The sequence below is a fragment of the Centropristis striata genome, chromosome 1 (assembly GCF_030273125.1).
Source record: "Centropristis striata isolate RG_2023a ecotype Rhode Island chromosome 1, C.striata_1.0, whole genome shotgun sequence".
NCBI lineage: Eukaryota > Metazoa > Chordata > Actinopteri > Perciformes > Serranidae > Centropristis > Centropristis striata.
The window spans coordinates 28557772-28570753 of record NC_081517.1 but is presented as its reverse complement, the minus strand read 5'-3'; the positions used below and the strand labels follow the sequence as shown (position 1 = coordinate 28570753).

Here is a 12982-nt window from a genome sequence, read left to right as displayed (position 1 = left end):
ATGTATGTGATTCACACAATAATAGTGAAACCTATGAAAACTATCAAGTAAAGCAGAAAATCCTTCAGAAATATATTCCACTCTAAGCAGATGACCTTGTTTTAAATTAAATTACTATTGCAACAGTATTCTTATTAAAAAAGGTGACTATTTTAGCGTTTTATCCTAACTTTAGTACTTTAGTCCACATTGTGCAGAAACAGATTTAGTCATTTCACATCACTTGTTCCATTGCAGGTGTCTGAATGTTGAGAAGGAAGGAATAGTTTTGCCTCCTTTTCAAACTTTTGATCCACCTTACACCTGGGCAGGCATCTGCAATGACAAATTTGCAATTTAAAACATATGTGTTAATTTCACAAACCCTACCCACAGATATTCCATATTGATAGTCATTTCTGATATGAGAGCTAAATAATCTTTTAAACTATCAATGCATTTAAAGTATTATGTAGATTGATAAGTACCTGGCTTGTCTGTGGGGGCTGGTCCTGCAGGAGAGGCTGCATGGGATCCTGGGATGGAAGAGGATTGGCATCAAATGAGGGAATCTGAAAGAAAAAGGTGGGGAAAAAGTGAGGAAATGCTCAGAATCAATCAAATAAATGTCTTAAAAACAGAATGTGTTTTTCTCCTCACGTTTGGGATTTGCTGCGGAATATTTTGAGGGGGATAGTCAAATGGAAGCACCTGTGAAAAATAAAAATTGTGGTGAAATTATTATTATTTCTTAAAAAGAAACAGCATTAGAATAAATTACAATAAATGATGTCTCACATTTGGCATGTGAGGGACATTTGTCATCGGGGGCAAGTTTGTCATTATCTGGAACAAAAGCACATACACTCATTTAGCGCTGCACCATGTAAAATGATAAACTGTAAAGTACTTTAATATTTAAATTGAGCATTATATTATATATTAAACTTTAGATTGTTTACCCTTCCCTGGGAGAAGTCATATGGGTAGTACTGGAAATTTAAAACACAACAGAACAAACATATCAATAAATATTGTTCCAAAAAGTTATTTCTTGTATAACACAGGCATCTACAAGGAATAAATTAATTGTTTTCAGTCCCAGTAGTTTCTGTTAAACTGAAAAGGGGAAAAACAACAACACTTACAACTTCCACACTCTGTCTGCCTGGTGGCTGAGGGATGGAGTATTTAATCAAACCAGTGGAGGAAAAGGGCTGCGGAAGGGAGGAAAGAAAAGAAATGAAAACGTTTGAGCAGTTAGGTGATGGCTTTTTTAAACAGTTCCTTAAAAAAAAGAAAAAAAAGATGCTTTTATAAATTGTGCGTGTGCTCACAGAGTTTGCTCCGCCTACACCACCAGGAAATCTGTGGGGGTAAATCTTTGAAAGAAAGAAGGGAAAGAAAAACATAATTGTACAGAGAGCATTTATCATAATAGCAGTGCAAAAAAAATTAATCTCTGTCAAATGGAAGTGTGTATATGAGATTAAAAAGAGTCTGACATACCAGTTCAATACTGTAACCACCAGGTAGTCCAGGTTGTGGTAGAGACGGACTAACTGGGAAGGCAGTTCTCACCTGAATGAATGAAAAATTGTCAGTAGACTCAATATTTCTGCTGTGCTTCTTATCACAAGGAGCCTTGCTCAGTAGTGTAGAATTAATGAAAATGTCAAGTGTAATATTCATAAAGCATTATTCACAGTATTCATTGCAAAATATGTGTCAAAATATAATTCAGAATTAATTATATATATCATAGTGCTGCAAGCTATAAATCGTATACATATAGATACAGACTTATACATATATTATTAAGAAAAAATAGTTTGGTAGAGATCCTCACACAAAATCACACCATAATCAAAAATATATATTTTTCAATTAAAAAAAAAATTTGAATAATGATGCAAAAATGGTTTATGTTGATAAAAAAACTACACACAAAATGCACTATTACCTGTGAGGGTGCTACCTGTGGTCTGGAGCCTGCATAATGAGGCAGGTAATGAAAGATGGACTGAAAATGAAGACAGGAACAGAAATAGTTAGATATAAAGAAACATCAGAACTGAAGTCAAGCAGACTTAACAAAAAAGTTTTTTAAAAACTCACAGGTGCAGCAGAGGCTGTGCTAGCCAGACAGAGGCAAAGGATGGCAAACTTCATTTTTGCAGATTTTTCAAGTCCTGCAGACATAAGTCATTAAAAAAAAGTCATTGTGGTTGGTTGGCATCCTGTTAGGAAAGCATGCATGAACTTAGGTTAACTTCATAACTCACCTGCTGTGATAAAACACCACTGGAGAGGATGATGAATGTCGATGCAGGAGGTGATGCCAGTTGATCGTATCTTCTGCAGAGTTACTTTCTCTTTTTATAGAGCGCCAACTCACCTGAGAGCCAATCACGGCCGATGGGAGTGATGTTACCCAATGAGTAGGTGCAGTGCAGGTGTCTAGTCTCCAGCTTTACTAAATGACCAGTGGTCAAATCCACTTTCTGTGTAATAGCAGACTCTGTTTGATTACATAGTCTAGAGCAGTGCACACCTTCACTCTGCCTGCTCCTCATTCTGCCATCATGAAACTTTTATTGGTTCAGCCACTGCAGCATCGTGGCATAAATATCTGAAACTGCAATATTATGCCTATAACATATGAGAATGTAATATTAAACGTTTGTTTTAAGTTGGTTGCATGTTGTATGCCCAAATCATGGAAACAGAATGGCTTCAATTTATCCAGACAAATGAGGGTAAATATACTGACTGTATATTCAGAAGATATCTCATGTTTTCTGCTCTAGTGATATTCACATTTAAACCATCTGAAAAAGACTAAAATATTCCCCTATGTGGTAGATTGCATAAGTTAGTGTCTTCCTGTATTTTAGTTGGAGAATTTACTAAAAACCAGAATTACAGAGTAAAATTAAGATGTTTTAATAATCTTATTACAAAATGCAAAATATTATTCATGACTTACATTACTTTTGCAATCAGTTTATTTTTCAATATACACAATTGCCCATAAAGTTGGAATAATTTTGTTTTCAGACACAATCCTCTGTTAATTGTGGTTTAATTTTAATTGTGATATGTTTGGAAGTGATTGATTTATAAAGTTTGGAGAAGATATACACTTAATCCGTCATAAATAAATCACATTGTCACAATCATTTCTTGGAAAGAGGTAAAACATATTTTACTCCGACTTTATGCATGAACGTGTATAAATTAAGATGCTTTATTTAAGAATACTGCTTTTTGACAGTGGGCATTTTCAGTCAGAGCAGCAGATAAGTTAAACTCAATTCTCACCCTTATTGGAGAATGTGCCAGCTTCAGTGTTTTTAAAACACACTGGCTAAAGCAAAAACAATCATGATCATTGATCTAAACTTTGTGGGAACCAACTGTTTTCCAAAAATGGAAATGATATAATGTACATCTTGTATGGAATTTATATGCAGTGTTCTGTTTTGCTTTTAATTGTTTGTGTTGTACCTAATGTACTGTAATGTCTTTTAACATGTTTTCTGCCCCGGAAGCACAGATGCAATTTGCTGTACAGCTGACTCAACGGTTGTGTTGTGCATTGCCCGTTTTACATAAACTAATAAAGTACACGTTATTTTCATTGCATGGTAAGTATAATTCAATTTGGTTTGGCAGCAATCCACTCCACTTATGTAAATATGTATAAATATGTATAGTCGAAGTCCTGTGTGTACACATAAATAACCTTAAGTAATTATAGAGTGGAGAATCAATATTATGTTATATTGGTAATATTGTTACAGGGTAATATGTCAGACCCCATATTAATTATATAATTTACTAGATTATTTGAACCAAAGAACTAGAAGAGCATGGATGAGTTATATTTATTATTATGAAACATATTGGTATTGCAAATTTGATCAAGAAAAAAACAACTCAAAACTGGAAAAAAAGACACACTCATATTTCATTGCATAGCACCATTTTTTATTATGAGACAGCATTTTTCCCACTTTTTGTTTCCACAAAAAAGCATCAGGTTAACTACAGAGCACCATTTTTCCCCCTGCAAAACAGAGAGCACCATTTTCTTTTTAAAGCATTGCACCTTTTTTTCATACTTTTGGAAACAGCAGAGTGGGCTGGTCATCTTTCACCTGTTTAGCTGCTGCTCTTATTGCATTGGTCACCTAAAGTGAGAAGGGAAGCACAAACATCTTTACTGTTCTTGTGATGACAAAACTTTCATGTATTCCAAGACACAGAAATAAAATGTATGATCACATGGTTATTAAACAACTTTGACTTTTTAAAATTCAATTAAAAAAAAGAAAAAAGTCTGAATAACAATAATTCTACTCCTTAAAGAATTGTCACTAGCACTTATTGATGCACTAATAGCTATTACTGCACTAGACCTTGATTGTTTGCTTTGGATAAAAGCGTCTGCTAAATGACTACATGTAAATGAATTATGCAATAATAGAACATTCTTTGTGCTCTATGTATATATGTCAATGTGCATGTGTGCATGTGTACCTGTCCTGCTCCAACCTTTCCTATCCTGCTGACTCTGATTGTTTAGTCATCATCATCATCATCATCATCCCCGGTGGGCCTGGCAGCCTGAAATGACAGAGGCTTCTGATGAGCCAATCAGGAGTGAGGATCGTCTGCTGCTGAGTCGATGTTTCTCAACAGCTCAGCAGAAATAGTTGGAAGACTGTTTTTCTGATGCAACACTGATGTTTATTAGAATGAACCCGTTGCCCTCATCCCAACCACAGCCCAATTCATTTTCCTGCCTGCTGAAGTCATTAGAAGCTATTATTGTGCAACAACTTCAGTTTAATAATGTATATAGTCCACAGCTGACAGTGGCCTGTCAATAAAGTTAAATTGTTTAAAATAAAGATGTGTAATCATTCTTACAGGGGCAGCAACGACCGGTACAACAGGGGCAGCAGGAGCAGCTGGAGCAGCTGGAGCTGCAGGGGCAACAGGGGCAACAGGGGCTACAGGGGCTGCAGGAGCAACGGGATCAGCAGCAGCAGCGGGGGCAACGGGTGCAGGCGCGGCAGGAACTGGCATGTCGAAACCGAAAGGATAGTACTGGCACACATAAGGAGAAGAGATCATTAGTTCAATAAAGCTCTTTCATTCTGCCAGAGAAATGAAAATCTGCAGGCACTTACCACATCCTTTGTGTCTCTGCCATTTGGCTCGAGTATCTCCTGCTTGATGAAGCCACGAACCTTTCAGAGAAAACACATGTATGCACACACATGCTATTAAAAATTACAGTATCACAGACATAATCCATTTTATTAAGATTACGTTCTCTTAAGTCTGTGGCCTAGAGGTTAAGGCAGGTCAAGCACTGGAGTGCCCTTGACCAAGACACCTAAAACCCCACTGCTCCCTAAGTGCCAAAATGTGCTGCCCACTGTTCCATAAGCATGGTGTGTTCACTGGTGTGTAAAGGATGGCTTAAATGCAGAGGACAAATTCACTGCTCTCTGTTTCAGCGTGTGTGCAAAACTGAATCTTAATCTTATACTATGTGTACTGAAAATGCAAGTGTCTTTCATTCAGATGTAGGCCTTCATTGCAACTGAAATTTGATTGCATCTAAAAAAATTAAATATGCATCAAGTGTCTGCAAAGTTCCATATGCACATACACACAAACACACAAATTGTTCAAGCTATACTCACTGGTCCTCCGACAGGAGCATCAACCTCGAGAAGCTGGAAATAACAACAATCCAGATTATCACACAAAAGAGTGCTAATATTGATGAAATGTATTTTTAAAAGTGTGCAGACAATATAGAGTAGCTCTTACAACATCCAGAGTTCCAACTGGGACTCCAGCAGGAATAGCCTGAGCTGCCTGTGAAGAAGAAGAAAAGGATAATTTTAATCTTTAGATTGGGAGAAAAAGCAGGAAAGTACATGTAAAGGAGTCAACAGGCTGAGGTAAAGAGACATTACCATCAGCGGTGAACACATAATAGTAGACCTGCATGCAGAGCTCATTCTGTGGTGTTTAAAAATGTGTTTTTTAAAGTGTTTTTTGTGTGTATGTCATGATCTTCAACAGTTGAGCTTGACTGTTTTTTTTACTGTACCTCAGGAGGAGCGTGACGGATGTCAAACTCCTGGTACTTGTGAGACTGTGAAGAAGAAAAGAAATATGGCAAAATCAATGGAATGCAGGTCAGTGTAAAATCAATAACTCAGACTTTTCTTTGTTGTTGGTAAAAGCAGTGTTATTCATTGACAACATTGTGAACATAAGTCTTTAAAGTGCTCACAAGAAGTGAAAGTTCTACAATCCCAGGACAATAACTGAGCAAAATCAATCTGCAGCTACAGCTACATGACCTTGGGGTGAGATCTGTCAAATATTTACAGCATGGAGCTCTAAAACATATATAAGAGAGAAGTAAAAGAGAAGTATTTTAGGAATTGAAGGTTTTCCTTACAGGTGCACAGACAGCCACTCCAAGTACACAGGCAGCAAGCAGGAGGAATTTCATTTTGAAGCTGTCAAAGAGATTTTTTTGAGTAATTAGACAAAATGCATTAAAAAGAGCATTATTATCATTGAAAAATGTCTAGCTATATGATATTAGTCTACATTACCTTTCCCTTCTGGCAACACACGAGTACTGAAGGATTGTTGAGGAGGGGTGTGATCTCTGCAGGAGAATTGCTCCTATTTATTTGCTGACAAAACAAAGGACGAGCAAACCTATGACAGGAATTGGTGATAAGCCAAGGATTTTCATTTTTATGATGACTAAATTGGCAGCTTTATCTCAGTGAGAAATCTCGTAAGAGGTTTTTGGCTTGAAACACGCATTAATCACATTTCAAACCTTGCAACATCTTTTACACAGCCCAAAAAGGCTTCAGGGTTGCATGTGATTAGGAGTCAAATGTTTCCAGAGGCTGTAAAGCAGAGCTCTTGCAAACTAACATAAAAAATATTAGATTATATATTTATATATATATATATATATATATATATATATATATATATATATATATATATATATATTATATATTAGATTATACACACACATACACACACACACACACACACACACACACACACACACACAGATATATATATATATATATATATATATATATATATATATATAATCACAACGTGTTTTTCTGATTCAACTTTTGTGACATATAAACTGATTTAATGGCTTCAGTTAACTGGTGACAGTTTGAAAATACTGCACTCAAACAGTCACCTTTATGTCAGCCTCTGGGGACACACCAGAACAGCACTTTGGCAAAAATCCAGCAACTGTGAGGTAAAAGTCTCAGCATGATGATTAGACAACCTTACATTACCGTGTTACAGATAAAACACTGAGTACTGTAAGTGCTATTCAAGACGTTTGAGTGGCGGGCAAGACAATACAGGTAAAAAATATCATTTATTTCATGCACTGGTCAATTTGGAGATTTGGGGCTTTTTTGCCTCCATCATGTGTTATTTCAGACAAGCGGAAGGCAAAAATCCATAATAGCTGTTGATTTTACTACACTTTAGTTTTCCATGTCTGTAGATTTCTACTTAATTCACTGCAAGTTAGCATTAGATAATGCATCATTTCTATATTCACCTGCAGTGTTTTGCAAATTGTTTGGAATCGACAATAAACATCTTTGAAGGCAGTTTTTTTTTTCAAAATGTGTAATTTCTATTAAATTGTGAACCAGAAATGTCCACTTCTGTAACACTTACATTCAACAAACTTTCCAGTTTTCACAATCAAGGGGTTTGTTCATATATCATTCATAGCCTGATTTATATACATTTTTAGTCCTGGCTCTAATGAAGAATTTTGAAGCAGTGTTCAGCACACATTTCACTCATTTGCATATTTAAACATGAAATCTTTAAAAATTTGGAATACAGTAAAAAAAGTAATTGTCTTAAGGTGACTGGAGAAGTTTCATGGTGGTATCTATAAGTTAAACTTTTGACCCTATTCACCTGTCATGTCTTCCCCTAAAATGTTAATTATTAAATAGGAGGAGAACTTCTCCAACTTTATTTAACACAATTCAAAAGTAAAGGCCAGTTAAGGACAATGCATGCTTTCTTGACATACCTTTTGTTTATAGCAAAAACTGCTGTAGGGCAGTTTTGAAAATATTACGCTGTATGAACAAGAAGTTCCTGAGAAAATCAGGTGTAGCAGAGGAAGCCACCCTGTCAATTTAATGGCATGTGCATGAAACTGAAAGCTGCTATAATTAATATTTGTATGTGCTCTTTGGCGTGATGAACCCACAAAGAATAATTACTGAATTTAGCAGTTCCTCTCAGCTCTACTACTGGTGTTTTGGTTCACTGTCCGCACTGTCATTAACCTCGTTTTCGGCAACAAAAGGCAGCAGTTCTCAGCTTATAACAATTAAAAATCTACACCACAGTTGAAAGGCAATCAAGTAACTCCCCATAGGGTTGGAGGTGAACTAAAAAGGGAGCTAAAGTTAGACAGTGAGTAATGTAATTGTATTGATAGGATGGAGGCAAACATGACTTAAAATGAATGTTATTGTTACTCAAGTTCAAAATATGAACTTAAAAGCTGATAATATGTCAGTGTTAAAGCTGTATTCACAGCTTATTTCCTAACACTCTAAAGTGGCCAAAAATAAGTGAATGCAGGTTATTTTATTTCAAATTAAGTCATGAAAACAAGCACTGGAGACACAGTATTTGAAAGAGGGAAACTTGAACTTTATTTGATATTATTTATGGAAAAAAACAACCACAAGTTAAAAGATAATGCATCAGAAACTTCATTGACACATTGTTAGTCCAAAGATTTATTCAGTCATGTTTTTTCTCATTGAGTTATCTCAACCATCTATCATCTTTGGCTGCTGTCTCAGACAGAGTTTCCTTGTGTGGGCTGGAGTTTGGGTTGAACAGGTGTTTGAACAGTGGCTGCGTCCTGCGCGGCCCTCTCCAAACCTACAGGGACCCCTTCAGTGTTCTGCTGTTGTCCAGAGATGGCCGGCCCCTGAGTCTGTGGCACTACAACTGAGGACGTCCCCACAGTTGGCACGATGCCTTGCTGATCTGGGTTTGCGAGCCCAGCGGCCTGGTTCACAGACGGAAGAGCTCCTGCAGGTGAGTTTGTGAGCAAGGTGGACAGGTACACACCCAGCTGACCCATTTTAGCTGCCATCTTAGACACAGAAGAGAGGAAAGATAGTGTAAGAGGACATCCAGGGTGAACAATTGGATCATCAGTGGGATCATTGGGTTTACTGCGCAGATGGTTTGAACAAGCTGAGAGACGGATAAAAATCTTGGCTGTGTTACCTGCAGTTCCTCTGAGCTCAGGCTGCCAATTGGAGAGCTCTAACAAAGAATAACAGCAAATGTCAATAAAGCGTAATCAGAGAGAAGATAAAACCAGACCGCACATTAATCATGATTACAGCATCATGATATAAGTTTACAGAGTGCATTTACCTGGGGTTGCTGGAGCATGTATACAATTTGGGGATTCTGTGGGTGAAAATTAGACAGTCTGAATATAATGCAGGTTTTACTTTGCCTTAAATTTTGCCACATTTTGAGAATATGCTCGCTTTTTTATTTATGATACAAGTGCTGCTGTCCAACTTAAAGTCCCCCTCCACTCAAAAACGTGTTATTTTATGTTCCCTAAAATGTCTGACCTTGGCTGTTTGACTTGTATCTGTGCAAAGTTTGTCACTGGAGAGGTGACTGCACATTCCTCTACTGAAGGGGCAGATGTCTGTTTACTTACATACAACATAGGTCTGACAAGCTAGCTTACATCCATCACAACTTTGTAAAACAATCAAAATCTGTAAAAAAAACAAAAAACAAAAAAACAGTGCAGTTAGTCAGCACAAAGACTGAAACACACTGTAACATCATAGCAGATAGTCTTGTATTGTATACTTCACAACCACTAATGATGTGTCAGCCACTGTGAGTTACAAGATAAGAAGCTAAAAGAGGTCAACTACACATACCATTTGGATACATCAGCTCGTTACCAATTTTGTTGCACAACAGACTCCTCACCTGAGTCTGGAGGCTGAAACATGCATGGCTGAATCTCTCCTTTGTTTCCTTTGACAAAGAAAATAGACCAAATACCAAAACTACCACAGCAGTCTGTGCATTGCAAGAATAGTCGACTTGCACTGCCCTTTCACTGGTCAACCTAGCGTGAGTAGTGGTGATGGATGAGGTGGGGGCCAGATAAGGAATTAACATATTTCATATAGGTAGAGACACCTGTTGTTGTTGCTGCACTGGCTGAGGTGCATCTACTGAAGGACCCGCTCCAGAAGGTGTTTCTGCAGGTAACACGGGACTGTTCGGAGGTTGATTTACTGGATTTTGTGGAAGAGGTGATTGAGGAACCATCGGGAATCCATATGGGGAGATCTGAAGAACAAAAATAAATAAATGTATACTTTGATATGTGTCAATAATTTCTGCACTGAGACAAGAACAATTTCAGGCTTCAAACTTCAGATATAAAGTTTTACAGTTACGGTGTAACAATGTTTTTCAAGGCAGCAAGCCAAGCTTCCATCTCAGACTCATAAATCAAGTGACAGATTGCGGCCATGTACAAGTGTCTCTATTTCCACAACACTGTCTGTATGGCTGTTTCAGGTTTCCTATACAGAACATGTTGACAGACCAAAACATGCTCTGTAGAAATATGTTAAAGAGCCCCCAGGTGAAATCTTTACAGCTGGGTTGTGGTTGTAAAATGTTCCACAGTCTATAGTTCAGTATAGAGCAGTACAAGGAAGACTGTTCGCAATGCATGGGAATATTAGACTCAGAAACCCAAGATAGTGTATTTCGGTAATAAAAATATATGAACTTACCAGTTGGTTACTATAGGGAGATGAGAAAAAAGGGAAGTATCTATAAGGAGGGAAAATCTGAAAGAAAAAAATGTAATTAGTTGCTTTCAGATATTCATTGAATATGTCTGGGATTTATTTGATTGTTGTAAGAAAGTAACAGAATAAATGTATTATATAAATGTAAAAGATTAAAAAATATACTTGGCATCATTGTAAATGAGGGCATTACCTCAATAATTCCTCAGAATTTCAATAAAGGCTGAATAAACAAAAATGTTTTGTATGCTATACGTTTTCTCAGATGTTTTATGTCCTACCAGAGGCTGCTGTGGGAGTGTTGGCTGGTGAGTAGGCTGAGATCCGTAGACACTCGGCTGCAGAGGGAAGATCATTGGGCTTCCTGCGAGTGGAGACCAGGTGTAGTATTGTGTTGGAAATAGCAACTGGGGGCCAACTTGAGGACCTGGCTGCTGGGGGACCCCAGGCTGTGGTTGCTCCACATTAGGGGAAAGCGGGGCTGGTGTCTGAGCATTAGATAGCTGGTTTGTGGCTTCAATGACTGTTTGAGCTTTAGTGACTCCTCCTTGTGAAAGGACAGGAGGAAGGACGCTCGGACGGACCTGAAAATAAAAAATAAAAAAACAAAATGATAATTGTCACAGCAGGCTTCACACAAAGCGAATCAAATGTTTAAACTCAGGATATAACATTTCAAATAACATTTTAAAAATACAATCAATAAATGAACCTACTTACTGGTACTGCAGACACCATTATGGTAAAACATGATAATAGGATTAAAATAATCATTTCCAAAAAACAAATTGGTTCCCACAAGATCAATAAAAGTTGTGGGGAATGTCCACTTGAACCACTTAGAGTAAATTCAGTGAAGCACTATGAGAGGGGGCATTGACTTATGCGCTGCTCTCGGAGGGAAACAACCAATCACATGACAGAAAAAAAACAGACAAATTCAAACTAATCTTCTGTTGTGAATGAAGCAATGAGGTGGAAACCAAAGAAAATCCAATGAATGCCCCAAAGTGCCTGTTTTCCTTCAATTATGCTGCTGTAATGTCTACAGAAATGAATAAACAAACACACAAGAACCCAGGACTTGCGGTTTTCCTGTTACTCAGAGCACCTGTGGGTGCGGCTGATGTGTCAGTGTCTCACTGATGTAATTATGGTCAAACCAAATATGTGTAATGTGCAACAAAACCAAGAAAAAGATGAATAAGGAAGTGGTTAAAAGGTAGGAACCAGTCATGGACATTCATCAGAGATCAAATTCGTAATATGAAACAGCATCTTCATACTAAAGCCGAAGTTGATTCAACCAATCAAAAGGCATTGGTTGTATGAAGTGTAAAGAAGTTGTTGTTTTATTTGGTGAATTTTTAATGTTCCACGTCCCAAACATTGTTTTTATGCTCCGCTCCATTGAAGTTTCTGTCTTTTGAAGCCCTGTTCCTGAAAAACCACATTCCGCTCTAATTGGTCAGGTTTTCAAGGTCTTCCACATTTGCACTCTTGGCTTTCTCTGCACCATCATTGCAGCTAGAGAATGACTGTAATGGCAATGTAGTGGCACTTAAGTATAGTTGTGCAAAACCTGTGACAAAAGACAGTTTAAGACACAGTTTCTGAATACTGGCTTAGGCTTTATTGAGAATTTTAATGCTTTCAATTATTTTTGAAGGACCTTCTTTATGATTAAAAAAGACATGTGAAATGCTTTCAGGACCTTTAAAACATGATCTTTGATAATAACAAACAAATACTGCAGAAAAGGGTAAACATATCAATGCAATGCTCAGTTATCAATGAAACATTTCATAAAGTCATGATTTTAAATATAATAGTGAACAAACACACAGCTTGTTTAGTATTTTCAGCTGGACAGATACAGGAATTGCAGGTATACACAAGTGCACAAGGGGGCAGACTAAAGCTGGAGGCTTTTACTTTCAGTCAGGGATCTTCATTACATTTCAACAGCTGGAGGTTTCAGTGCTGTGGGCAGAAAATAGTAGGATACCTTAAAATATATCCAGCAAACTCAGGTGTTTCTAGAG

General features: G+C 37.3%; 2 protein-coding genes across 2 annotated transcripts; both read right to left on the bottom strand.

The window, feature by feature from the left end:
- Nucleotides 1–297: 297 nt before the first annotated feature.
- scpp5 (secretory calcium-binding phosphoprotein 5) lies at nt 298–2151 on the bottom strand. Its single transcript, XM_059337080.1, has 11 exons — nt 2098–2151; nt 1943–2002; nt 1489–1560; nt 1335–1361; nt 1230–1250; nt 1128–1196; nt 942–971; nt 778–825; nt 640–690; nt 468–551; nt 298–315 (listed from the first exon to the last, which is right to left on the bottom strand). The coding sequence occupies exons 1-11, from the start codon at nt 2149–2151 to the stop codon at nt 298–300; spliced, it is 534 nt and encodes a 177-aa protein (XP_059193063.1).
- Nucleotides 2152–4013: 1862 nt separating this feature from the next.
- On the bottom strand, nt 4014–6670 carry scpp7 (secretory calcium-binding phosphoprotein 7). The gene is made up of 9 exons (XM_059337070.1): nt 6636–6670; nt 6476–6536; nt 6119–6163; nt 5833–5880; nt 5703–5735; nt 5181–5240; nt 4918–5097; nt 4525–4611; nt 4014–4175 (listed from the first exon to the last, which is right to left on the bottom strand). The coding sequence occupies exons 2-8, from the start codon at nt 6527–6529 to the stop codon at nt 4567–4569; spliced, it is 465 nt and encodes a 154-aa protein (XP_059193053.1). The 5' UTR covers nt 6530–6536; nt 6636–6670; the 3' UTR covers nt 4014–4175; nt 4525–4566.
- Between the last annotated feature and the right edge of the window lie 6312 nt (nt 6671–12982).

What these genes read in the sequence shown, in the direction of transcription:
- scpp5 (XM_059337080.1), bottom strand. Translation starts at nt 2,151, where the DNA reads ATGAAGTTTGCCATCCTTTGCCTCTGTCTGGCTAGCACAGCCTCTGCT. An exon ending in CACAGGTAGCACCCTCACAG is followed by an intron (nt 1,561 to 1,942) that starts GTAATAGTGCAT and finishes TCATTCATTCAG; the next exon opens with GTGAGAACTGCCTTCCCAGT. An exon ending in CATCACCTAACTGCTCAAAC is followed by an intron (nt 1,197 to 1,229) that starts GTTTTCATTTCT and finishes TCCCTTCCGCAG; the next exon opens with CCCTTTTCCTCCACTGGTTT.
- scpp7 (XM_059337070.1), bottom strand. Translation starts at nt 6,529, where the DNA reads ATGAAATTCCTCCTGCTTGCTGCCTGTGTACTTGGAGTGGCTGTCTGT. An exon ending in GCAGAGACACAAAGGATGTG is followed by an intron (nt 5,098 to 5,180) that starts GTAAGTGCCTGC and finishes TATGTGTGCCAG; the next exon opens with TACTATCCTTTCGGTTTCGA. An exon ending in TACCGGTCGTTGCTGCCCCT is followed by an intron (nt 4,612 to 4,917) that starts GTAAGAATGATT and finishes CTGTCATTTCAG; the next exon opens with GCTGCCAGGCCCACCGGGGA.